We start from the raw sequence: 23,559 nt of genomic DNA, 5'->3' as shown, positions 1-23,559 counted from the left end.
AAGTTAAATGAAATCAAGATAGTTGCACAGATGGGTCTAGGGCAGTATAAAATTGGTTTGCTTCTCCACTACAGTCTTTGGCTTAATAATCTTTCATTTAATTTAATGCCCTGGTCTCTTCAAATGCTGCACAATTCACATAAACTTTAGTATCACTAATTGATATTGTATTGTAGTTGAGGGATATGAAACATAAGTGTTCTTCTTTAGGCAGATCATAACTACCATTTAGAGCAGACATGTCAAACTCGTGATGTCACGTGACATCACGCAACGTATCGGAGCTTTTTCACCATTGCCGGCAATGAGGTGGCCGCAGTTTCTTCATGACACGTCCGGCCCGTGGGCCGGCAGTTTGACACCCCTGATTTAGAGAAATTACATGACCTGCAAGAAAGTATATGGGTGGATCTTTTTCTTGACTCCTGTTTTCCCAGTCAGTTACAATTCTAATTTTTAAAGAAATAATGTTAGAGCACATTTTTCTTGCATTCATTATGCATGTAAGATGTTATACAGTGGGTCTAACTATTCGTGTAGCTTAATAATTCAAAAGATTTTTAGAAAGTTCTAGTATAGTAAAGATAAAGCTGGACGAGATCTGGGAGGAAAGCCCAATTGCCTTAAAGTGGACACCAGTTGGAGGGAAAATGGATCCAAACATGCTGCAGAATCAGGTAAAATACTGTCCAGACTTATTGCAACATCATGGTAGCTCCGTGGTGCAGGAAGGTTTCCTAAAACGATTCGTTAAGATATTTTTGTGTTTTGATGAGGAAACTAATACCTATAGAGGTACCAGTGGCTCTTGTTAACAGCAATTTCACCTTGGCATGTTTGATCATTTAGAGACCTGGCTTCAAAATATTCATAAGTTCTTTATCTGCAGTTTTCAATTTTTTATTACTTTACCTATGACAACATGACAGAAGGGCTTTTGTGCATTTATAATTTCTTTAAGAATGAGGTCATCTGCATAATTTCGATTTGTATTGTATTTGATAACTGTATCATCCTCCTCACTAGATGAGCCCATTCATGAGGCACCATATGGTGTCCTTGCAGTACCTGGTCACCTTTTTGGAGCAACTTCCTGAGTTGTGCCATATGATGCACACTGGCTTCTCTGGTCCTTGCAGCTCTTTTGTGATCAGGTAGAGAGACTTCTTGACCGTGTCACTGGTTGCTGGTGCTACCCACAAATTGCTTACAGTTTACTATTGGGCAGCAGTGGTGTCCATGAGTACAGTTGAAATATCCCTCCACCAAGAAGCCAGTGTGAGCTATGTAACCCAAGCAGGTTGTCTCCCTCAATCACTTGCTAAGCAACGTTACTTGAAGAAGGTCAGGTGCTATAAGGAAGCCATGTGAAACTTTGAACTGGGCTGATGATGGTAATTTCTGCCTCAACCAAGTGAAAAGAAGGAGAAACAAATACAGATGCATTACATATAGAACAACCTGCCTCCAAAAGCGGTGAATGCTCCAAATATGGAAGTTTTTAAGAAGAGACTGGACAGCCATTTGTCTGATGTGGTATAGGGTTTCCTGCCTATTATTATTATTGTTGTTGTTATTGATACATTATGGGGGAAAGAGGATGCTTGGTATTATTAGTTAATAATATTTATTATCCATGGTTTTACATTAGAATGGAAATCCCATAAATCAGAAGGGTCACCACTAACTCTGTTGGTCCCTGCCATTCAAAACAATTGATTTAATGCTGCTACTATGAAAAGGCACTTATAGTTGCTTTAGAAGAAATGCAGTGCCGTGTTCAGAATAAGTCATAATTCCTTTCCATTTGGTGTTGGTGTTGGGCAAACCATACCATGAGCATTGCACCAACATATTGACAGATTGTAGGTAGTCAAGGGAAAATAACTAAGGGATGTAGATAAGTGGTTAAAGGCAGGGCTTTTCAACCTTTTCACCCATTGTACCACTTTTAGGATATGGCAATATCCGAGTACCTAGTCGCCTAGCAAGGTGTCAAAAACTTGATGACCCCCCCAAAAAGGAAAAAACTGATAAAGTACAGGTAATCCTCGACTTACAACAGTACACTTAGTGACTGTTCGAAGTTACAGTGGCACTGAAAAAAGTGCCCCCCCCAAGCCACAGCCAAGCAAGACGCCTGCCTGCCTGCCTGGCGGCGCTCTTCCTCCTGTCCGAGGTTTTCATTGTTCTGAGCATTTCTGTTGAGGATTGGCAGTGGGGTTGGGGTGTGTTTGGTTTTTATTCCCCCCCATCTGCTGGGTGGTTGCAGCAGTTTTTGGTCACTTCACATGACCCTGGAACACTGTGACCGTCATAAATATGAATCAGTTGCCAAGCATCTGAATGTAAATCACAAGACCCTGGAGATGCTGCAACATTCCAGCTGATCGGTGCTTCTTCTGGGCTCAGCAGAAGCACCAGGATCAGTGCTGCTTTCCAGCTGATTGGTGCTTCTTCAGGGCTCAGCGGAAGCACCAGGATCAGTGGCAAGCTTCAGCTTGAGCCTGGCGCTGATCCTGACGCTTCCACTGAACCCTGACAGTCCCAAAGAAGCACCGATCAGGTGGAAAGTGGCACTGATCCTGGCACCTCCGCTGTGCCCTGACAGCCCTGCAGCTCCAGCCACCTCTCGCTCAGGCTTGTGCGGTGCTGCCACCTGTTCAGCTCATTCCCCTCCCCCGCTACCACTTTTCTAGGATGGTTGCGTACCACCTGCCAGGTGCCAATGTACCACAGGTGGCAACTGTACCACTGGTTGAAAAGCCCTGGTTTAAGGCATGGGCATTTTTAGTCTGCAGGGAGACACTGTAGCTCTGTTCAAGTATCTGAAGGGTGAAGATACAGTAGAACACAATTGTTCAGAGTTGTTCTAGAGCACAGATCAAGAAATCACAGATTGTCATCAAGGAAAAAATCCTAATTGACTATTCAACAGCCTCAGAGCCAGTAAAGCTTTTTTTTTTTTGCTGGAGATATTTCAGTAGAAATTAGATGGCCATTTGTCAAGCATGCTATAGTCATGGATGTCTGTGCTGAGTAAGGGATTGGATTATTAGATAATTCACCCATCAAACCTTTTCATTCCATGATTCAAAGGATTCCTTTAGCAGAGATGAACTCTATATGGTAGTAAAAAAGATTGAGAACTTATGAGATTGCCTTTTTCCAGGACTGGGCTTTGTTTTTTCCTATTGTTGACATACAACCTTGGAATTCCTTCATTGTCTTGCATCAAAATACTGACTCAGAGGGAGCTGGCTAGGTACAGCCCCTTGCAAGGACTATGTACAGAAAAGTTGTTTGTTTGATCCTGTGATAAATGAGTCAGCCAGTGTAATAGATTCCAGCCAGAAGTGTTTTCAGGAATGATCCTTCCTTTGGTGAACACTGCCTTAGCTGGAATTGCAGAAGGATGACTTTTTTTTCTAGTTTTGTTTCATTGGGCTCTCCATGCCAATGATGAGAGAGCTGCTCTATTAGGAACAGCACTTTGCGGTGCCATCTATTCTGGGCTTCAGGACATAACCACACTTATTCTTAAAAATGCTCCTGCCCTTTTGTTGAATCAATTCTAGCTGGCTTCAGATAATCTTGCCTGGACTCAGTTCAGTTTATAAACGGCCACATCCTAGGCCTTACTGACAAACTGGACATCAACAAATCATTTTGCCTGATGGCATCTACCCCTCCAGGTATTATTGTAAGGAATTTAAAGCTGACATTGTGGACTTTCTAACTAAAATATGCAGCCTGTCTCTGTATTCAGCCTTTGCAGTTGAAGACTGGAAGGTATCTTAATTCCAATTTTTAAGAAGGGTTCACAGGGAGATCCAGGAAATTAAAGACCTGTCAGCTTAACATCTGTTCCAGGAAAACAGTGGAAACCAGAGGACAGAACAAAAACCTAAAGGAGAACTAAAGTATCATCATCCTCCCAACAGACAAATCGGATGTTCTTGCTTTGACACAAACCATAGTTATTATGGACAGATGACAACGTATGCAAAAAAGCAAAGAATTACTGGCCGACAGAGAAACCTACACCCTAATAACACCAACCCAAGACAGCCTGATCAAGAGTATTCTTAATCATCTAGCCAAGGGAGGTCAATTCACAAAAGAAGAATAGTGGCAGATGAAAAGCAGTAGACCTACTCTCCCATACATTTATGGATGTACCAAAATACACAAGCCCAACATATCTCTTTGTCCAATTGTATCATTACCAGGGGCCCCAACACACAACCTAGTTAAAGAACTTACAAAAGAGCTTGAACTGCTTACAAAGGGAAGTTAATATTCTTTCAATTCTCACTATATTGCATCCAGAACATCAAAGACCTGATAATAAAAGAAGATGAGATTATGGTTTAATTCAATGTTACAGCACTCTACGCCTGTAGAACCAGAATTAGCAACAGAATCCATAGCAACTGGACAACACAACACCGCCTAATTGTTTTTATTTAAGCATTTATTAAACAAATTTATGTAGCCACCCGACTCCAATATAGGTAATTGGGATCACCACTCTCAGGATTCTTAGAAACTGTAATGCAATGCAGCATCTAGAAAACATGGCATTTCCATACAGGCAACCAAAACTGTGGACCTGTTATGTAGACCACACCTTTGTCATAATAAAAAAGGAACAACTAGACAGATGAAATCAGCAACATATTTAAAGGAATAAAATTCACAAGGGAAGAGGCAATTAACGCACTACTTCAGTAAGGGAAGGTCCATTTTTTAAAAAAATAGCTATTAGTGTTTTTGAGAGTGTTAATAAACACATGGATAAAGGTGAGCCACTAGACATCTACTTAGATTTTCAAAAATCTAAGGGTTCTGTCCTAGGACCAGGGATTTTTAAATAATCTAGCATTGGACACGATTAATGGAATAGTCAAGTTCATATTTTTTACAATGGTTAAAAACAATAAGGAACTGTGAAGGAATCTCTGCACACATTGGCATAAAAATGGCAGAGGTCTTTCAGTGTAAACAAGTGTAGAGTGATGCATATCATATGAGTGAGTGGGATCAGAGCTAACAAGGACCAATGAAGAAAAAGATTGCAGAATAATAACATGAAATATATGAAGACACGGGTATTCTGAATGTACGCATTTGATCCTGTTGCAGGTAGCTGACATTTACAGAAACATAAAGGCAAAAAAGTCAGATGCGTATGAGGATTATGATCCACTTTTAGACCCAAGACCACGGGGATAAATATCCAGTGTCACCTATTCTATACTGCCTACACTCAGATGATCTAAATAACTTTTTAGTTGTAGAAGTGCTGGTTTGTGTGGTGCAAATAAGGGGCTGGATACAATGCCTTGTGGATGATTGACATCTTCACCTTCTTGTTCTCAACATGCATTTACACTACAAAATTCCATACTTTAGAAATAAAATTCTCTGTGGCGGTAGGTTTTTTTAGACTGCTGCTTCCAATTTTTCTGATACCTACAGGGTTATTCTGGGGGCAGAAGGGGGAGATTCTTGGAAGAGAAGAATGAGCAGAGAGCAAAATCACCACAATGAAAGCTATCAAAAGAACTAACATGGAATCAATAGAATTTAAAAACTGCAGTTAGTTGCGTTGTTTTTCAGCTGGGTCTCCCTGTTCAGCGGCCAGCATTAGAACTGCTTGTGTGTGACAGCATAAAACAAGGGTTTTATATTGAGCATAGACTACAAATATAATAAATGTATGAAAGATAATTTCCTGGGCCTTAATGCTGTGCCAGGTAGACGTAGGAGGCTTTGAGAAGATGAATTTGGTTGTTCCACCACACAATTAGCAGGATGCATTATTCCAGTGCACAATTGGAATAATTTTAGTTTTTGCTGAAGCGTAATTGGGATTTCTGTGCCGCAATCATAACTGAAGTTTTGTGCAGTTAAATGAATGTATATATGTAGCCTGGGAACTTCACGCAAAGTTTGCCTTGCTGCATCTTGTTCTGCTGCCTTCAGAATTACCTACAGTAGTGACTATGTCACAAGGAAACCTGAAGGCCATGCAGAATTAGTGCCACCTACTGTTTGCGTGGTGCCTAAGAAATGCTTGTCTGAAGAGTTTGACAAGTTGCAGTGCATGGTTGTGAAGATGAATTTTAGTCCACCCCTTCCATTGCCACGACCTAAAGTTTGTTAATGATCCAGGTAAGAATCTGGATTTTTAAAAGAAGGATAGAATGCGATGCTGTGAGCTTTAAAAAGATGGCGGTGGTTTTAAGATACAAATATTCACTTCAGGTCTTTCTCTTGTTTTGCCTCTCTGGGTTCTCTTAGCCTGAGAACTTGCTCCTTGCCAGTAAGTGCAAGGGCGCTGCTGTCAAACTGGCTGACTTCGGACTTGCAATTGAAGTACAAGGAGAACAGCAGGCGTGGTTTGGTAAGTGTTGCAGAAGTGTTGGTGTTTTATCAAGTTAAATTTCTTTTTTATTTAAAATGAGGGTTTCAACTTGTCACTTAAAGAAAGGCCCCAATTCACCTCCAAAATGGGGATGGTTTTTGCGTGGATGATGTACCCCGAGCTCCATTTTGTGTGCTCACTTACCTATTGCAGCCCTTGCTTCATTCCGCTCAATTCTGTAGCAGGGACGTTTGTTCACCCTTGGTTTAAAATGCCAAACTCTGGGACATGAGATTCCTCAGCTTTCATTCTATTAGTTTACTTCACCGAGACAAGCCTGAAATAAAAGAATAAAAGGAAACAAGCCTGAAATAAAAACAATATTAGAAAGTGAGATGGGCAGACTTGCAGGGCCTGAGACCTGTGGCTGTTGCTGTTGGGCATATTTGTGGGAGCTGAAGCCATTTGCCAAGTGCTGAGGAGCACTTCATATTGCAGCTCCTCACTTTGCTGCTTTGGACAGTGTCTGGCCCAGAAGAAGATCTTTGGCAGTGGCTACCAGGTAAAGATTTTTTGCTGCATCTGGACACGTTTTCTGGGGGTGCCATAGGCTCAGTCGTTTAGTTTAGTTTAGTTTAGTTTAGTTTTATTGAATTTTTATACCGCCCTTCTCCCGAAGGACTCAGGGCGGTGAACAGGGCATATAAATAGAAATACAAAAGTTAAAAAAGGATTAAATTATTGCCCGATTAAAACAAAGTATAAAAAACATTAAAACCCTAACATTCCCCCCATCAGGCCAGGCCAGCTTGTTCGAATAGATGGGTCTTTAACCCGCGCCAGAAGGAGCGAAGATCCGGTGCCATCCGGAGCTCAACCGGCAGTTGGTTCCATAAAGCCGGGGTGCCCACAGAGAAGGCCCTCCCCCTGGGGGCCACCAGTCGGCATTCTCTGACCGGAGGCACCCTGAGGAGGCCCTCTCTGTGGGAACGCACAGGGCGGAGGGGGGTCGACGCCGGCAGCAGGTGGTCCCCGAGGTATTCCGGACCCATGCCATGTAAGGACTTAAAAACCATCACCAAGACCTTGAACCTCACCCGGAAGACAACTGGTAACCAATGCAGCTCGCGGAGCAAAGGTGTAACATGGGAGTACCGGGAAACTCCCAAGACAACTCTCGCGGCCGCATTCTGTACCAGTTGGAGCCTCCGAGTGGTCTTCAAGGGAAGCCCCATGTAAAGAGCATTGCAGTAGTCCAGACGAGAGGTCACGAGCGCATGAGTGACCGTACACAGGGCATCCCGGTCCAGATAGGGCCGCAACTGATGCACCAGGCGAACCTGTGCGAAAGCCCCCCTAGTCACGGCTACTATGTGATCTTCTAGAGTAAGCCGTGAATCTAGGAGGACTCCCAAGTTGCGAGCCCTATCCACGGGGGGTAAAAACTCACCCCCCATAGAAAGAGATGGAACATTTTGAATGTCCCGGGATGCCGGAATGCACAGCCACTCAGTCTTGTCAGGGTTGAGCTGAAGTCTGTTCCTCCCCATCCAGACCCGAACCGCCTCCAGGCAACGGGACATCACAGCGAGGGCATCACTGGGGTGGTTTGGGGTCGAAATGAAAAGTTGGGTATCATCGGCGTATTGATGATACCCAACTCCAAAACCACGAATGATCTCACCCAGCGGTTTCATGTAGATGTTGAACAGGAGAGGCGAGAGGACCGACCCCTGAGGAACTCCACAAACGAGAGACCTAGGGGTCGACCTCTGCCCTCCTGCCAACACCGACTGCGAGCGTCCCAGGAGATAGGAGGAGAATCACCGAAGAACTGTGCCTCCCACTCCCAATCCCCTGAGACGCCGCAGCAGGATACCATGGTCGATGGTATCGAAAGCCGCCGAGAGGTCTAATAGGACTAGGACAGAGGAATATCCCCTGTCCCGGGCCCTCCAGAGATCATTCACCAGAACGACCAATGCCGTCTCCGTGCTGTACCCGGGCCTGAAACCCGATTGGTGCGGGTCTAGATAATCCGCTTCATCCAGAACCAGAGGGAGCTGATGCGCCACCACACTCTCAACAACCTTCGCAAGAAAGCGAAGGTTGGAGACTGGACGAAAGTTGTTTAACACAGCTGGGTCCAAGGCAGGCTTCTTGAGGAGAGGTCTCACCACCGCCTCCTTCAAGACGGTGGGGAAATTACCCTCACTCAAAGAAGCAGATATAACTGCCTGGAACCAGCCTCGTGTCCTCTCCCTAGCTGCATAAGCCAGCCAAGAAGGGCACGGGTCCAATAAACATGTGGTGGAGCTCAACCTCCCCATAATCCTGTCCACTTCCTCAGGGGTCACAGAATCAAACTCCTCCCAGATAACATTGACAAGACCGCCCGTGTCCTGATCGTCAGACTCTGCCCAGTTGGAGTCCAGACCGGTCCGAATCCGAGCGATTTTATCCGACAGATGTTGACCAAACTCCTCGGCGCGACCCTGCAAGGGATCCTCCCTCACCTCCTGATTAAGGAGGGAGCGAGTCACCCTAAACAGGGCAGCAGGGCGATTATCTGCGGACGCGATGAGGGCAGAGAAGTAATTACACCTCGCCGCCCTCATCGCTGCGAGATAAGACCTAATATAGGTTCTTAGTCGCAACCGGTCGGATTCGGAGCCTGTTGAGAAGCACACTCCCATGCAGCTTCCTTCTTCCATCAATGCTAGTCTGCACCCAGGGGAGATCTAACCATGCCCTCCTCCAAGAACTCCACCTTGAGAGCTTTGCGTTGGAGAACTGAATTGGATACTCCAAGATGTAATGAAACTGGTGCAATTTGAGGAGGAAGAAAGATTTTCGGAAGGGTGGGGAGGGAATGAGTTGAATTCATTCTGATAGATCCTGGTGAGAGTAGGGCTGGATGGGAGTTGATGTGAGGTTTTAGAACCATGGGCCCTTGATTGGTGAGATGATGGATGAAACTAGATTCAGATGGTGGGTGCAGAATTAGCATTGATTTTGTCAAGTGCAGCCTGTGGAGGAGTGTGAGTGATGTGCTGTCTTCAAAAGAACATTCAGATGCTGCAACTGTTCTAGAACATAGTAGCTGTGGGTGCACCATGTGAAAGCCATGCAATACATCTATTCTGACAACCAGACTGGCTGCTAGTTGACTTCTGGATGCAATTCAAGGTGCTGGTTGTCACCTTGAAAGACTTAGATGTTTCAAAACCTATGTATCTGCAAGACTGCCTTCTCCCAGTAACATCTGCCTGCCTAATAAAATTTAGTAGGATTGGATCTTTACATATCCTGCTGATCAGACTGGCAAGAGACTTCAAGGACCATGAAGGTTTAACTTCTCAGTCATCATCCCATTTCACCACTATCACACCTTCAATTTTTGAACTGATCCCTCCTCCCTGGCCTTCAGAAAACTAGTGAAAGCCTGGTTGCTCCACTAAGCCTTAAGCTTGATTTGCATTACTTTTGATTTCAAATATGCATTGGGCAGGCGTATATTGCTCAAAGTTGGCTGATTGGAGTGGGCTATAAGTCCTGTAAATATATAAATGAAAAGCAAATAAAATAAAGGAGTCCCCTGGATAAAGGAAACACGGGATATAAATACAATGTAAAAGTAAGATTAAAATATTAATTAACATTTGGCCATAGCATTAGATTTCATCTGCTAATTGACGCTGAATCAGTCATGGCAATCTTATGATTATCTTCCCAGCAACTGATGTGGGAGTGAATTGGTTTGACTGACACCCTGTGGTAGACTTGGTCCAAGTTTGCGTAGTCTGGGAAGGGTTTTCATGAAGTATTCATGGTGTAGCTCTCTTAACACCTCCCCCACACTTCACGTCAGAAGGCTTATTTTCTAGTAATTGTGAAATTAATAGCTTTATTCTGAAGTGCTGCACTGTACTTTGACAGGGTTTGCAGGTACTCCAGGTTACCTCTCTCCTGAGGTCTTAAGAAAAGATCCTTATGGAAAGCCAGTGGATATATGGGCGTGTGGTAAGATCCTCTAACTTTTAATCATAGTTCTTTAGGTTGTGGGGTCTATTTGCTTTAAGGTGGGACCAAGCTGCATAAGGGTATCTGACAATTTGCAGAGATTGAGAATAGTCTATGAACCTGTGACTGTAATGTTCCTCAATTGAATTGAAAAGGCAGCTCTATACTTTTAATCCAACTGCTGTATGTTCTGTAGAAACCACGGTTGCCTCAGTGCTACCAGCTACATAGGGTGCTCATCATTATTTGGAAGATTATTAGTTTCCTGAACCTTGATGGACATAGACAGATTCCACTTTGTCCTATGTGATGGAAATGTAGAATCTGGACTGACAGAACGTACCGTGAAAGGAGCCAGGATGTAGGGATTGTGAAATGAGCATGTTCTGTCTTGCAAAGATTCGACACATCAATTTCTTTTAACCAACATTTGGCTGCAAAACTCTCAGAGTAATCCAGCTTTTCTTTCGATCGCAATATATTTTGCAAAGCTCTTTTTATTTTAGTATTTAGATTATTAATTAGGCTTCTCAATTCTCAGACATTTTTATCTGTTTGTCTTCCTTTAATAGAAAATTGTCCCATGAAAATTCCCAGGGAACTAATGGGACAGCACTTTCGTAACTTAAGACTTTTTCTTTATGCAGCCTGCAATTAACTGCTGTTCCATTAAGCTGTAAGAGTATTTAGACCTTTAACTCTCTTCATCAGAAGTTTGAAAGGAAAACTTGTATTAGTTGGGGTGAAAAAACACTGGTTTCTTGTCCATTTTTGCACCAAACTGATTTAGAATGGAAATGGTCCTGATTGATCTGTTCATTGATCTGTTCATTCATGTCTGAGATGAATGGTGCTTTTAAACTTCTCATTGGGACACTCTCTTCATTGTAAAAAAATCTAGAACATTTACTGCATGAATGTAACATTGTTCTCTGCTTGCTAGAGTAATAAACCTGGTTTCAATTTAATAATGCACTTCTGGTGCTTTGTTATGACCTGTAACTGGTACAGACTTCTACTTATGAAAACATGTACACTTAATTTGTATAAAGTATGCTGACTGGAGCAAATGAGCAAGCAATTAAAAAATGTCCTTAGTCATCCATTATCTTCAAGGAACAGATCAGGAAAAGTCTAACCTTGCTACATTTCTTTTGCTTACATTTCATTTTGTTCACAATAAAATGTTTCATCAGCTTGCTAGGAGTGGTCATTTGCACATATGGGCAGGACTTATCAATTTTTAAAAATAATTGTCGATCAGAAGGTCGGCAGTTTGGTGGGTCGAATCCCGAGTGCCGCGTAACAGAGTGAGCGCCTGTTACTCGTCCCAGCTTCTGCCAACCTAGCAGTTCGAAAGCACGTAAAAATGCAAGTGGAAAAATAGGGACCACTACGGTGGGAAGGTAACAGCGTCCCGTGCGCCTTTGGCGTCTAGTCATGCCGGCCACATGACCACGGAGACGTCCTCGGACAAGCGCTGGCTCTTCGGCTTTGAAACGGAGATGAGCACCAGCCCCTAGAGTCGGAAATGACTAGCACGCATGTGCGGGGGAAACGTTACCTTTTTTTTATAATAAATTTGTTTCTGCAAATTTATTATAAAAAAAAGGTAACGTTTTTTTATAATAAACTAAAAGATGTGGAGGAAAAGACCAGAATGTATGGTGGGAGCTGCTGTTAGTTGATCAACTACCTCCAGCGTGATAACCAACACCCCCCACTGGGGTCCCAAGCCATCTGGCAGAGTCAGGTCTTGAAGAAGGGTCAGGAGAGTGGGAGTCAAATCTTGCCTCAAGGGAGTAAGATGTTTCAGAGTAGAAGAAAAAATAGAAGTTCAGGAGGTACAGAAAAAAAAGACAAAAAAGTAGAAGAGAAAAGGAAAAAGGCAACGAAGGTGGCCTTCAATCTTCATAACACCAAGCATAATCTAATAATACTAACTTTTCACCCTCTTTTGAAGTTACAAATTTAAAAAAAACCCTTTTCTTCCCACAACTTAACTTTTATTTATACACAGTCCAGAAATCACCATCTTTTCAATCCCAGTCAGCAAAAACTGAATTCTCCATTAAGAGTTACCAGAAGTATCCAACAAATAATGTATCCCTGGTCAAATAGTCCTCTTTTTTGCTCTGTAAATCTTAACCTTCAAATCATTCTTATGGCATTGCAGGATTTGATCTTTCACCACCCTTTGGCATTTAAAATGAGTCTTCAAAGCTTTTACCAGCCTATTTTGTAAATCCCATAAAGACGCTTTGTTCAGGATGTTTCGTTGCAGCTGTTCCATCTTGGTAATCTCAATTTTGTTGCCTCCCATTTCATCAAATTCTATAATGTCTGTCAGATAAAAGGTTTTTTAAATATTCTTTCTCATCATATTGTAATAGTTTGTCCATTGAAATCTTTATTCTTTTCAATACATTTGTTATTAATATTTCAGTCCATATTTTTTTAAAAAAAATTAAAATAAGAAACAGTTATAGCCATTTTAACTCTTTTCTGCCTGATCCTTTAGTGTCCATTTACAACCTTCATTAAACCTCAGTTCCTAATAGGGGTTTGTTCTGATTCAATCATTTCCCACAAGTATATCATTTAATTATACACTTGTGTTTTTAAAAAATCTTACAGCAAATATAACCAATATTCCAAATCTGTCTGGTCTCCAAATTCATTTAAACTTTCCTAAATCAAGAATTTTTTTTTTGCTTTTTGCCAATCGTATATTAAATATATAGTAAAATTTCTTAAATCTAAGGAGGAAGGTAATACTCACCAGGTGTTGAATTAAGTTTGCTGTTTTGAAGGTCTCTGATATTGATAAAGTGTTTAAATGGAAGATTTCCAAATGTGATTAAAAAGTGAGTTTGGCTGGCTTAGTGTCTTATGAAAGACTCTGCCATTTTTCAGACTCTGCCATTTTTCAGAGTTTATCTCCCTCAGGTCCTGGCACTCAGACCCATGGAAGATCTCAAATATGCTGGTATGACAGAGAGGGAAAGGTATAGTCCTCCACAGAAGTTGGAATGATAGATAGGTGTGATAGATAGATTGCCTTGTGACAATGGGCAGCAGCTTAAAAGGTGATAGTCCCTGTGGATTGACTCAAGGGTATATTTGCCTTTTAGGGTAACTATTCTTTTTAATTTTCTCCCAGGAGTTATTCTTTATATATTACTTGTTGGATATCCTCCATTTTGGGATGAAGATCAGCATAAACTGTATCAGCAGATCAAGGCAGGGGCCTATGACGTAAGATAATTCCTTATATGTTGTTTTCTTTAGTTAATTGTCTGGTTTTGATGCATCATGCTGAAAAATACATTGTTGGGCTTACGGGATAAGAAAGAGGGATAAGAAAGAGGGATAGTGTCAAGTTGCTCATTCATAAAAATTATAGAGGGGATTAATACTCGTTCAGTAATTTAAAATCTTTTAGTGGTTGAACGTTCTTTTAAAGAAAACCATTTTCTCTTGTTAGCTGGATGAAATAACAGGAACCAACTAATGTTCCCATTTATCTGTCCCCTAAATTCAGCAATCTAACACTCCAATAATTTGTAGTCTACAGTTCACATCCATATTGGAAATGTGTCACATATATTTTTCTGCTTTGATTCATAATGTGAGTCCCCGAAAGGCCACTAACTCATAGTGATTCAGCATGGAATAAGAGCAAAAGCAACTACAGAAGTACATATTACGTAAACTGGTAAAAAGTGCCTCTGTTATCTCTCGGCTTAGTTTCCTTCTCCAGAATGGGATACTGTGACCCCAGAAGCAAAGAATTTAATCAACCAGATGCTGACAATAAACCCTGCAAAGCGCATCACAGCAGATCAGGCACTTAAGCACCCATGGGTCTGTGTAAGTATCTACAGCTTCCCTTCTCAGAATAACTTTAGAAACTTGGAAATGGGTCCTAACCACCTTAAAGCTGAAATGGAAGAACTACAAGGACGCCATGTAGAGGGGGAGAGAGTGAGATTGAGAGCCACGGGTTAGGTGGTTGGACTCAGATTGATGGGACATAAGTTCAAGCCTCTCTTCATTGATGGCCAGTTACATGCAGTGGAATAACATGAAGAGAGATTGCCATGTAAGCTACCTTGAATGCTTAGAGCAGGGGTCCCCAACCTCCAGTCCGTGGACCGACACTGGTCCGCAGCATGCCAGCAACTGGTCCGCACAAACAAGCAAAGCCCCATCCGCAGGATGCAGGCAGTACGCAAAACCACACCCCCTCTGGTCTGCAGAAAAACTTTTCTCCACGGCACCGGTCCCTGGTGCCCAAAAGGTTGGGGACCTCTGGCTTAGAGGAATGGCAGAATAAAAATCTAGTAATTAAATAGATTGAGATAGTGATCTAAATGCCCGTTTCTGTTTGCTTTTTTCCAGCAACGATCAACTGTAGCTTCTATGATGCACAGACAGGAGACTGTGGAATGCTTGAGAAAGTTCAATGCCAGAAGAAAGCTGAAGGTATATTCTTATAAAAGGGACAGTGACTTATGATTCCACATTGTGTGATTATAGAAGTTGGCAATATACATTGCAAAGAGCATTCCCCTCCATCACTTTACCCTTCCTTCAAAATATTGTGAATTCAATCCTCATTCATTTTCTCTACAGCACCCATCCACTTCTACATATTTCTTTCCCCTTTTTACTCACAGAGTTTTGTATTCAGCACCCATTCATTCTCTTCTTGTTTCGTCACCTGCATTCTTGAAGTCCTCATTCCACTAATGGCTCAGCTTTTTGTTTCTTCTAATGTTCATTTCTCATATAGCAAAGTGAGCAGAAGTATGCTTTATAGACTTCATACTTCTTTCTCAATTAACATTCCTTCCTTCCAACAAACCACATATTACTCACTACCTTTCTATTATCTTTTGCACCTATCAGCAAGATACAGAATTTCACCTCTATTCTCTAGTTTTTCATCATGTATTTAAAAGTTGTAATTGTTTGCTCTGTTTTCGCTGCTAAAGTGGAAAAGCAATATCTTGGTCTGCAATATTAATTTTTGGATCCTTATTCCATGTTGCATCATACATTTAATATTACCTTTAATATTTACTAATTTATTTACTAGTTGGTAAACAAAAAGAGCCTTGGTGGAGCAGTGGGCTAATGCCTCCTTAAGTAACACCAGCTGCCTGCAATTATTGCAGGTTCGCATCCCACCAGGCTCAAGGTTGACTCAGCCTTCCATCCTTCCGAGGTAGGTAAAATGAGGACCCAGATTGTTGGGGGCAATTAAGCTGACTTTGTAGTAATGCCGCTTGGGGTGTGTGTGAAAGCCCTAATAAGCAGGCATATACATAGAATGAAGGCTACTGCTAAGCTTGTAAAGCCGCCCTGAGTCTTTGGAGAAGGGCGGGATATAAATGGAATTTTTAAAAAAAATTGACATCATTCATGTTCTCAGTCAACACATCTCTGCCACTACATTTACATAGAACTGTAGGGCTGGAAGGGACCTTGGAGGCCTTCTAGCTCAATCTCCAGCTTAAGGCAGAAGACCTTATACAATCCTGGGTAAATGGTGTCTAGCCTGTTCTTGGAAACCTCCAGTGATGGTGGAGTATCCACAACTCCCAGAGGCAAGCTGTTCCATTGTTTAATTGTTCTCACTGTCAAGAAATTTCTCTGTAGTTCTAGGTTGTATCTAGGTTGAAACCCTTTAACGAGCTTCCACTCGTTTCTTCTCCTGCCTTCAGATGCTTTGGAAAATAAGTAAACCCCCTCTTCCCTGTGACAGTCCCTCAAGTACTGGGAGACAGCTATCATGCCACTCTAATCCTTCTCTTTGATGGGCTAGACATACTCTTAACTGTTCATGTTACAGTTCACTTCTAGACCCATATCATCTTTCTTCCTCTTCTCTGCACATTTTCTAGGCTTTCGGCATCTTTTTTGTATCATGGTGACGAGAATCAGACCAGAACAAATGTGGGCTCCTTAGTGCAGTATAGAGCAGTACTATCACTTCTCGTGATCTTTTTTTTTTATTGAAAAGTTTTACAATACATTTTATTTTTAACAAAGTTAGTTTTTGATGCAGGTACACTTAATAATTAACCCTCTGTAATTATTTCATTCACTTTTGCTACTTTTCCCTTTATATAAGTATAATGCTATTCTTTCAGTCATTAGGCACAGATACATCCTCAAACATGAAATAACTCAGTTTGTCACCCATGTATATCAAATCCATAATTTAACACTCCTCCGGTTATACCATGTACTCCTGCAGTCTTTCCCATGCAAATCTCATTCTGTCAAGGATTGTCTCTATCTCTCTCCCTCTCCCCTTCTCTCCCTCTCACCCCCCCTCACACACACTGTACCACTCTGTAATATCCCTATCGGACTGTTCAAAGGACCTTCCACATCTTCTCTCCTTACATCCGCTATCCAGTGTTAGGAGATTTATCCATCCAATTTTATTGTTGTTCTTTCACTGTCATTTCTTTCATTTTACTTTTCTTCTAAGTTCATTTTTCCCAAGACCACTCCTGATACTATCAAAGAAATGTCTATTCCACATTCTGAGCCCCTGATTCTTATGTCCTTTACTGTTTTTTTCTTTTATCAATAATAGTTTTAGATTTATATTAATTCCTTTGCCATATGGCTTTATAAATAAATTTATGTTCAGTCACATATTTGAAACAAGCATTTTTCTGAAACCATTCACCAAAAGCATCACCCTTCTAAATCACTCTTTAGTCTCTGAATGGCTGGAACAGTTTTCCTTATCTTTCATTTTGTTCTCTTGCACTCATTCATTTTATTTGGCAGAGTATTTTTTTTTTAAATCGCTGGATTGCATTTGTTCAGAATATGGCACTGTTTTTCACCAAATTCATGTCTGGTTCTTTCATTATCAGCACTCAGTATAACATACATCGTATCTTCTGACACACATTTATCCCTTTCATTCATGTTTAAACCTAAACTTTCAGTTCTTTGCATGCATTCATCAGCTCCACACCATAAAATCAGATGACCTTTATTAAATCCATTACATTCAATTCCCCCCATCTTAGTTTCATGGACACAGAATAATGTATTTTCTTGCTTTAATTTCATTAATTAATTAATGCTCTTCACTATTTACTCCTCCTACATTTCATGGGACAATCTTATGATCACCAACTTGTTCTATGGATATGGATCATTGTTAATAGTAATACAGAAAAATATAGATGTTACCAATCTTAGTGGTATCTGTGGCTCATGCAGCATTACCAGCTCTTGGTAAAGACAGTAACAGCCAGTTTTAGCACATTTTGGTAGTATGCCCAGTTTTGCCCAGGTATAGTCACCCCAAGAGATTGTGACTAACATCCTGCAAACTAGTAGGTACATGCAACATATAGGGACCCTATTTGGGAGGCTACGACAGGCAAAGCAGAGAGGTATTTCCTTGAAAGTGAAGAGAAGAAACTTTAATTGGTGGCTGCATGACATATCTTTACATTTTATGGTATAGACCATAATAAACATATATATTCACTGGTATAGTATCCAGAATATTCATTTTTTACCTTGTGTGTATTTTTATATATATATATATATATATATAAATATATATATATATGTATATGTATATATATATGTGTGTATATTGCTATTTTTAGGGGGCAATCCTTACTACTATGCTGGTGTCTCGGAATTTTTCAGGTAAGAAATTGTTTTTCTGTTTCTTGATTTGTTTCTAGCAGATACGTTTAGCTTTACAAATCAGACAGATTACACTTTACTTTTTGAAGAACAGTCCAATTTTATGCAGTCGTTGCATATCTGACCTGATCCTAGATAAGAATTGCCATGATTGTACATGGTACTTTTCAGTTTTCAGTTTGCTTTTACTTGCTTATATTGTGGCAGCAAAGTTTGTTCTTTTTCAGCTAAGAGGATAAAGAACGAAATCCTAACCAAACATGTGGTTGATTTCTGGGAGGAATAGTAGGGTGGCCCCTACGTATACAAAGTCCTAGAGCAGTGTTTCTCAAGCTTTGCAACCTTAAGATGTGTGGCATGGCTGGCTGGGAAATTCTGAGACTTGAAGTCCACACATCTTAAAAGCTCTGAGATTGAGAAACGGTGTTCTAGAGGATCCAGAATGGGGCAGTAGGAATAAAAACAAAAATCAAGATGGCGACCACAATGCTGCCATCTTTATGACTTTTTCAAATCTTTCTCTACACCCCGTGAATGTCTCTGCATCGAGAGCTGATTCTGATAACTGTTTCCAAAATTTTTAAACAGTCTCAGCTGGTATTTATATCCATAATTTTATAAAGAAATAGCAAAAACCTGACATAAATTAAAACCATTGGCATTTTTGTTTCCTCTGAGCCATCTTAAAGAGATTTTGCATGGCATTCAAGTCTCGAAAAGATTGCCGGCCCCTGCTGCAGCATTCTTTCAATTTGCAAATAGTTTTTTTTTTCCATTGTAAAGTACCTAATATGGATTACAAAGTAATAATTCACAGAAATTGCTTTAAAATGATTCTCTCTATATCCTAACTTCCCAAATTTACACGTTATGTTTTCAGTTTGCAGAGGTGGGTCTGCTTATGACAGCGAGATTTTTTTTTAGCTGTGGCAAGAAACAACAGTTACTTTGGAGAAAACTACCTCTGTCAGTATTTTCTTTCAACAAAACGTTTTCTAACTTCACATCAGTATGCATACTATTGTTTTCAGGACTTGGGTTTGAAATTTTCCTCCCTTTTCGCAAATAGAAACTAGTTTTTCTTCTTCATCTTCCAATGATAAGAGAACTTCTGAAAGTCCTCTTCCCTTATTTCCAATTTAACGTGAAGCAAAGACAACTCCTTAAGCACTACAATGGTTTGAGAGGGTGCTTTTTTTAATTTCACTCCTAAGTGTAAGGGTTTTATGGGGAAAATCTTGGATCTAGATTTCAGTAAAATTGTCTTAATTTCTCACTATTCAAAAATACACGATACTGTATTTAAACAACCACTCAAAACTCTTAATTTCTCTGTCAGAAATGTTATAAAAAGATTTTATTATTGCAGCAGAGAATTATGGTGATTGTGATACTGAAAAAATCAGGAAAAGATTTGTATAGCTACGGTTCTCTCCCTGTTTCTTCTACCACCAAATCAGCCCATAATATTTATCAGTGACTAGTTCGTGGTCAAAAGACTGACAAGGGATTCATTATTCAGGTCTAATAGAATTTAGTAATAGGATTTGAAGCAGTAAAAAGACAGTTTTTTAGAACTAAAGTAGCTCAGGATAACTGAAGGTCTTCATTGCCCAAGCTGTATGTGTATGAGAGGAAGAATGCCAGTTAACTATTGGTGTAGAAATAACAGGACAGTATAGGAGTCCCAGTGAGGTCAGACACCTGTAAACTTAGTAAATAATAAAATACATTTAAGCACCTTTTCCTACTAATGGCCATCAGGTCACTGACTGTATTTGTCAACTATTGATATATTTTAGAAAACACGTGCGCAAGTGGAAATTAACAGCACAGATCACATTATTAAAGCTGTACTGATAATATAGTAAAGCTTGCACTAACATCTTACACTATATTCACAGTGCTATTCATGTTTCCTTGCAACAGAGATCAGAGCAAAGATCACACAAATAATACCCATTGGTGCAACTACTCTAGGAAAGGCAAGCTCTGACTTAATTTCTGAGAAATACGTACCCAATAATAACCAGCAAAATCCAAATAGAGCTAGAAATCCAAGCCTAACGTAGAGGTGCCTGGAAAGAATAACATGGCTGCAGGATGCTACCAGCCGTGAGTCTTCAGTACAAAAACGTGGGCAATAATACTGAAACCCGTATATCAGAAACAGGAAATAAAGGAAAACAAAACTTTTTTAGATCTCTAAATCCAAATCAGAATAGGCCCAAAGGAGCAGAGAAAGCAGATACAAGCAAAATTTTTGAAAACAAAAATTCATAGTTTTTTCTTAAGGACGAGTGATGGGAAGGTAGTATTGAGTAAAAAGGACAACTAATGCACCTAGAATGGATGGTAAGTGACAAAGTTAAGGTTCTGTTTGTAGTAAGAAGGCCAAAATCAAGGCAGGTAATGAACAGAGTCTTACTCATTAGAAAGTGGAGCATAACTGATCTTTCAAGCCCTGGAGTTTCTAACATTATTGGAATTCGTTTTTGTCATCTGACTAACTTTCTCCACAGTTTCTCAAGCAGATATGTTCTCCACTTTATACGCTCCTTGATTATAAATGTTTACATTAATAAACCACTCTATTTCTTTAGCTATCATTTTTATTTGTCTTACTGGAGTTTTCAAGATGTCTGGCCTCCCTGTTTTTTGTTGAAAGCCGCTAGCGGTGAGATTTTTTGCTGCTGTTTTGGCAAACGAGGACCTCCTCAAGTTTCTTGTGTACTTTATTGTATGTCCTTGACTTGTAAACATGTGCTCAGGTTTTTATTTAAGAAATTAACCGGCTAATTTAAAATGAGCTTTTTCTTGAAAGGTGCTTCAGTTGAATGGGGAGAAGGTCCAAGGTCATTGTGAAAGCTGTTTGTGATCCACATGAGCCCCATATGTTGCATAACCTTTCAGCCTCTCCTATGCTACACGGTTTGAATTGTAATATCCCTCAGGAATAAGAAGGGAGCATTAGGGGGCTCGATGAGGCAGAAGGATGCATGACAGTTTTCTAGCTTTTCTCTGGAAATCTGCTTTGTGGGAGGGCTGCTGATTTCATATTCCCAGATTCACATAGTAGCTGGACTCCCATCTTTTCGCTTCCTGTAGCCACACCATCAGTGCCTTTCACCCAAACCTCTTCGTGGAATAGTTTCATTTCTATGAAGTTGTGGTTCTCAATTTTTCTTTAAAATCTCACTTCTACCAAAGCTTTTTTTACAAATAATTGTAGCTTCTTAAAGAAACATCTGCAGAGAAGCAGACACCAGGTGAGAATTGAGTCTAACTGAAGACAGTTTAAGAAGTATTGTAGGTCTCAGTCTGAAAGACAACTGACAGCTGACTAATTCCCTGGCATCTTACAAGCACCGCCTTGCCTGCATATGGTCCTTTTTGTGTGTCACACTCCTCACAGTCACATCCTCTGCCTTTTGTTAAGAGAGTTTCTCTATTCCACTCAGGGAAGAAAAGAAAAAAAGCAAAACGTAACCATTTGATAAATTAGTGCTTTCGATAGGGTGGGCAGGGAAAGCTCTGTTATCTCTCTGTGAGAGAAAATGGCCTAAAAACTGAATGATTGATGAGTGGGTTGGCTGAAAAACTATAAAACAAATGAAGGACTAAAAACTTGCTTTTAGAAGGTTAAAAATGGTGTGTCGTGACCCTTAAGAAACACACTGGATCTGTCGTTGATGCAAATGAATTGGGAATCAGGTTCAGATGTACCTGCATGTCATCAGTTTGGTTACAGGGCTGAACATGTCAGCAGGTAGCAACTATGGTCAGGGAAGCCTTTGTACAGCTTCATCTGGTTTGCCAGTTGCTTCCTTTCCTAGACTGAGAGCACTTCCGTATAGTTACGCCCTGTTCCAGAGAGTCACTCAGACCATGTCTTGACTTCTGAAACATGACCTATGTAGAGCTTCCCTTGAAGACCACGTGGATGTTTCAGCTGGTCTAGAAGGCAGCCGTATGGGCAGTGATGCCTCAGTGTAACACCCCTGCTTTGTTAATGACATGGTTCCCAGTTTGCTTCTGAGTGTGAATCAAGGAGCTGGTCATTACCTGTAATACCCTACATGGCATAGGGCCTAGTTACTTGAGGATCTGCCTGGCTGATTCAGTTTGGTTCCTTTAATTAAACAGTATGCCTTCTGCGTTGCAACACCTCTGCTTTTAGGTTCCTCATGAAATCTAGGTGCCTCCTTGTAATGCTATATGTGAATGACCTTAAGAGACAGAGCAATGAGACGCAACCAGGGGAATAGTCAGATAAAGGCAGCTTAGCCCTCCCCTGGAATGTGGGTGGGCAAGGGTCTCAAAAGAAACCTTCCTTAGCTTCTTGGGCTGTAAAGGAGACAGAGGAGAGAGAAGCACTTTCAGACTTGCAAGTTTCTGTTAATGTAACTTTACAATAAAGTAGATTTAGCTCTTTTGCTCATTTTTCCTTTCTGGTCTACCTGGTAAGACTGACATTCTGACCTGTTGGTGTTTCAAGGACCTTGAAGAACTTCTTGTTCAGTCTTCAGTTAGGGTGGTTGAAACCCCTTCTGAGTCTTGTGGATATATTCCTTGTTGCCTAGTTTTGCCATCTTTCACCTTTATTACTGTTATTTTTCTGTGTTTTTACTTTGTGCACCACCAGGAGTTGCCTGGGATTGAGCAGTGTACCAGATTTAATTAATAAATGGCCCTGACCAGTAGTTTGCCTTTGCTCCGTCCTTCCCTCTCCTTCCTTCTCCCTTCAAGTTCTCTTCTCATCAAAGAGATGATGAAAATAGTTTTGCAATGAAGGGGGCGGGGGGGGGGAGGAAGGAAAACACCCATTTCCCCCTAAAAATTCAGTTTGGATCTGAGTGCTGAGTACATCAGTCTTGTCCAGAGAAGATGGTTGTTTTGAAGAGGAAGAAAGCAATAGCCTGACTGTCCATCCTCTCCCGTAAACTGCTGAACAGTGGACAGAAGAGAGCCCAAGCTGACTAGCGATCTACGGTTCTGAGAGGAAGTTCTAGGGTGGCCTTATCTCAAGTGACAGATATTCTAGACATCAATTGTCACATTTGTGCACAATTATATATCTGCAGATCAAAACTAATTTGGTAAGAATTTACACCGTCTTTTCCATATGTCTCTGGAAGTTTGCAGAAGACCCAAAAGGCCAGAAGAAATTCTTCTCCCTCATTTTTTCCCCTTTTTTCTTTGCAGCATGTTAAGATATGTTTGGAAACTGTGCAAACAATGCCTGTTATAATCCTATTCAGGAATACTCTTGGGGCTCCCAGATGGACAGTGGATGAAGGATAGCACTGCACCAGGAAAATAATCATGCAGAAAAAGCTGAATGGTGCAAATGTGCTTAATTTAAGTTGTCCTGGTAAATAAAATTTAGTTCATTGCAGAATACAGTTTTTCTCTAAATGCTTCATTATATTCCCTAGCATTTTGGGAAGCAAATTTAGATC

General features: G+C 40.8%; 1 protein-coding gene across 18 annotated transcripts in view; it reads left to right on the top strand.

The window, feature by feature from the left end:
- CAMK2G (calcium/calmodulin dependent protein kinase II gamma) overlaps window positions 1–23,559 on the top strand; it is a 189,731-nt gene that overhangs the window by 118,480 nt on the left and 47,692 nt on the right. For all 18 annotated transcript variants that reach the window (XR_014026562.1, XM_081328699.1, XM_081328693.1 and 15 more), the window contains exons 7-12: window positions 6,310–6,412; window positions 10,313–10,396; window positions 13,560–13,654; window positions 14,147–14,269; window positions 14,801–14,884; window positions 18,055–18,097. Coding sequence is in view for 17 of the 18 variants with exons in the window: in XM_081328699.1 (XP_081184825.1) it covers window positions 6,310–6,412; window positions 10,313–10,396; window positions 13,560–13,654; window positions 14,147–14,269; window positions 14,801–14,884; window positions 18,055–18,097 (532 nt within the window). In the remaining variant the exon portion in view is untranslated. The remainder of the gene's footprint in view (window positions 1–6,309; window positions 6,413–10,312; window positions 10,397–13,559; window positions 13,655–14,146; window positions 14,270–14,800; window positions 14,885–18,054; window positions 18,098–23,559) is intronic.

Source organism: Vipera berus (genome assembly GCF_964194415.1).
Source record: "Vipera berus genome assembly, chromosome: 5".
Lineage (NCBI taxonomy): Eukaryota > Metazoa > Chordata > Lepidosauria > Squamata > Viperidae > Vipera > Vipera berus.
This window is presented reverse-complemented; position numbering and strand designations above follow the sequence as displayed.